At 63.5% G+C, this 2,728-nt stretch overlaps 1 protein-coding gene across 1 annotated transcript; it reads left to right on the top strand.

Annotated features, from left to right (window-relative positions):
- Positions 1–100: 100 nt before the first annotated feature.
- DNLZ (DNL-type zinc finger) lies at positions 101–1,773 on the top strand. The gene is made up of 3 exons (XM_079112546.1): positions 101–402; positions 528–667; positions 1,500–1,773. The coding sequence occupies exons 1-3, from the start codon at positions 181–183 to the stop codon at positions 1,666–1,668; spliced, it is 531 nt and encodes a 176-aa protein (XP_078968672.1). The 5' UTR covers positions 101–180; the 3' UTR covers positions 1,669–1,773.
- Positions 1,774–2,728: the final 955 nt, after the last annotated feature.

Genomic DNA, 2,728 nt, shown 5'->3' with positions numbered 1-2,728 from the left:
CTCGCGCAGTCAGCCCGCGCCGCAGGGCGGCACCAGGGGGCAGCAGAGCGCGGCGCGCCGGGGCCGGGGGCGGAAGCCAAGGAGGGCCGCGTCCGTCCCGGTGCCCACTTCCAACATGGCGGAAGCGGCCTCAGTCACGCGGGGCGGGGCTGGCAAGGACGGCCAGGGCGGGCGGGCGGAATGCTGCGGGCGGTGCTGGGCCGTGTGCCGATGCTTCTGAGCGTCGAGAGGCCCCGGGGGTCTGTCCTGAGGTGCCTGTGGGGCAGCGGCACCCGCCCGGAGGCCGCAGGGAAGCGGCGGACCTGGGCCTGGGGGTGGCGGTGCTCGAGTTCCGGGTCGGGGCCCGCAGTGGCGCTGGGGCACGTGGAAACTACGCATTACCAGCTGGTCTACACCTGCAGGGTGAGCACACGGCGGGGACAAGGTGGGCCGCCCCTGCTGCTAGAGGGCGCCAAGAGGAGAGGCTGCCCGGGGCGGGGCCTGCCGGGGGTGCAGCCGCGGGCCTGACGCTGCCCTGCCCCGGCCAGGTCTGTGGGACAAGGTCCTCCAAGCGCATCTCAAAGCTGGCCTATCACCAGGGCGTGGTCATTGTGACCTGCCCTGGCTGCCAAAACCACCACATCATCGCAGACAACCTGGGCTGGTTTTCCGACCTGGACGGGAAGAGGTGAGGACGCCTGGACTGAGGTGGGGGGAACGAGTGGCATGAGCCTGGGGCCTGGGTGAAGAGCCCACCCAGCAGCCTCCCTAGGGAGACCCTGCCTGGTGGTTTCTAGGTCCCCCTCAGCAGTCCAGCTTCCTGGTCCATGCAGACGTGCAGGTACATTTGAACTTCAGGTAAACCATGATAGCCTTTTGCCTTCAGTGCACCACCCCAAACACAGCAGCTGCCAGCCGGGCCACATGGATGGCACCTTGAGCACTGCCTCACTGCCCACCTTCTGCCCTTGCTGACAGCCTTGTCATTCTGGTGTGAAACTTTCTTGTCCTCTGCCAACCTGGGTGCCCAGTCTGCAGCAGCTGGGAGGGTGTGTGTCAGGCCCTGTGGACTGGCCCTGGCCTGAGGGTAGGGAGTGGCCGGGGGGCCTGCTCAGAGGCCAAGCATGCCCTTCCTGTCTGGGGAGCAGGAGGCTGTGCATTTTGACTTCTGAACTCTGCGTCCTCACATGAGGGTGGAAGTCACAGCAGTGCCTGGCAGCAGTGCCTGTAAGGACAGCACGCCAGGCACTGGGCTGCTGTCCCATAAGACATCACTGTAGAGAAGGGGCATGGGCAGGACTGTTGGGAACTGGTCACTCGGTGAGATGAGGCCCCTCTCTTGGATCCTTTGCTCCTGAGGTGACACTTGCTGGCAACCGTGGGTTGTGAAGATGCATGAGGTACCTGTAAGGCCCTTATGCTGGTGGGTGCTGGGCTCAGTACTCCTGGATCAAACTGGCTAGGCAGTGCCCTGGAGGGAACCAGGCACAGGAGTGACAGCCCCCACTCCCGTCTCACAGGAATATTGAAGAGATCCTGGCATCCAGAGGGGAAAAGGTGCGCAGAGTGGCCGGCCAGGGTGCCCTGGAACTGATTTTGGAGGCTGTAGGGGCCCCCAAATCCCCTGCTGCCCCTGAAGAAGGTGAGGGTGAGGATCCCACCCACCCAGGCAAGACGAAGCAGAGTTGACTCATGTTCCCTTGCACTGTGGGACTCTGCTCTCCAGAAAGACACTTCCTTCAGCCTGGACCTCCTGGACTGGGCCTGTTTCCTGTCAGTAAACAGATGTCCCCCCAGGTGCTGCCTGCGGCTCTCCTGTCTTTCTTTTCTGGAGTCAGAACTACTCACGAGTCCCTGGTGCTGAGGGCAGGTCTCTGTGACCACAGGACCCCAGGCTCACCCCCACTCATCCTACGGAGGAGTTACCTATCCCCGCCCACCGCAGGGCCACGTTCAGAGCACCTGTGGCTCTGTCCCTCTGAGTGTCCTGTCACCTGCTGTCCCCTGGGACAGCACTGGTGGCTCCCCTCCATGAGCAAGGGCTGACCTTGCTTGGCCGTAGCAAACCAGGCTGCTCATGGTGGCTGCAGATAGGATGGGTGCCAGGCCCGGGAGCTTGGGAGGGGACTGCAGGCCAGGTGGAGGGTCCCTCAGGAACTGCTGGGCCTCTCAATGCTGCCTGGCAGGTTGGGGTCTCAGACACATGGGGGACAGCGTGAGCCCTGTGCCCTTCCTCCCCTTCCTCCCCTTCCTCCCCTCCCTCCCCTCCCTCCCCTTCCTCCATACGTGCGGCTTGTCTCCACTCTGTTTGACTGCTCAGGATGTTCCTGTGTTTAGGAAGCGAGCAGACGTAGGAGCAGTCTTGGCAGAAGCATCTGGCTGCGTGACCTCCAACATTAATCACCAGCCTTGTCTGCACACAGAGGCCTGAGCCCAGCTTCACGGGGACACTGCGTGGGACCCAAGCTGGTGATTAGAAGCTCACGCCTCCCCTGTGGGACACCGGGTGTGCTGCATTTGCAGCGTGTGCCCTGGCTCGATTGCCCCCATCCTTCCTCTGGCAGACAACCCGCTATTAGTCCCACCCGAGCCTCCCGTGCCATTTGTGGAAACTGTCATTGCTCTGAAGGCCGAGCCAGCCCCTGCCCCAGCCTGCCCTTCTGTGGAGGGCACTGAGGTCATACAGACCAGCTGGGGCTTCCTGGGTGCCATGAGATGTGGGAAGCCAGTGGGACTGGGCCAGGCCTGG

The sequence above is a fragment of the Sciurus vulgaris genome, assembly GCF_902686455.1.
Source record: "Sciurus vulgaris genome assembly, chromosome: 15".
NCBI lineage: Eukaryota > Metazoa > Chordata > Mammalia > Rodentia > Sciuridae > Sciurus > Sciurus vulgaris.
Note: the sequence above shows the minus strand (reverse complement) of the source record. Positions and strands in the feature narration are given on the sequence as shown.

Coding starts and splice junctions, on each gene's coding strand:
- DNLZ (XM_079112546.1), top strand. CDS start 181: ATGCTGCGGGCGGTGCTGGGCCGTGTGCCGATGCTTCTGAGCGTCGAG. Junction 403..527: donor AGCTGGTCTACACCTGCAGG/GTGAGCACACGG, acceptor TGCCCCGGCCAG/GTCTGTGGGACAAGGTCCTC. Junction 668..1,499: donor TCCGACCTGGACGGGAAGAG/GTGAGGACGCCT, acceptor CCCGTCTCACAG/GAATATTGAAGAGATCCTGG.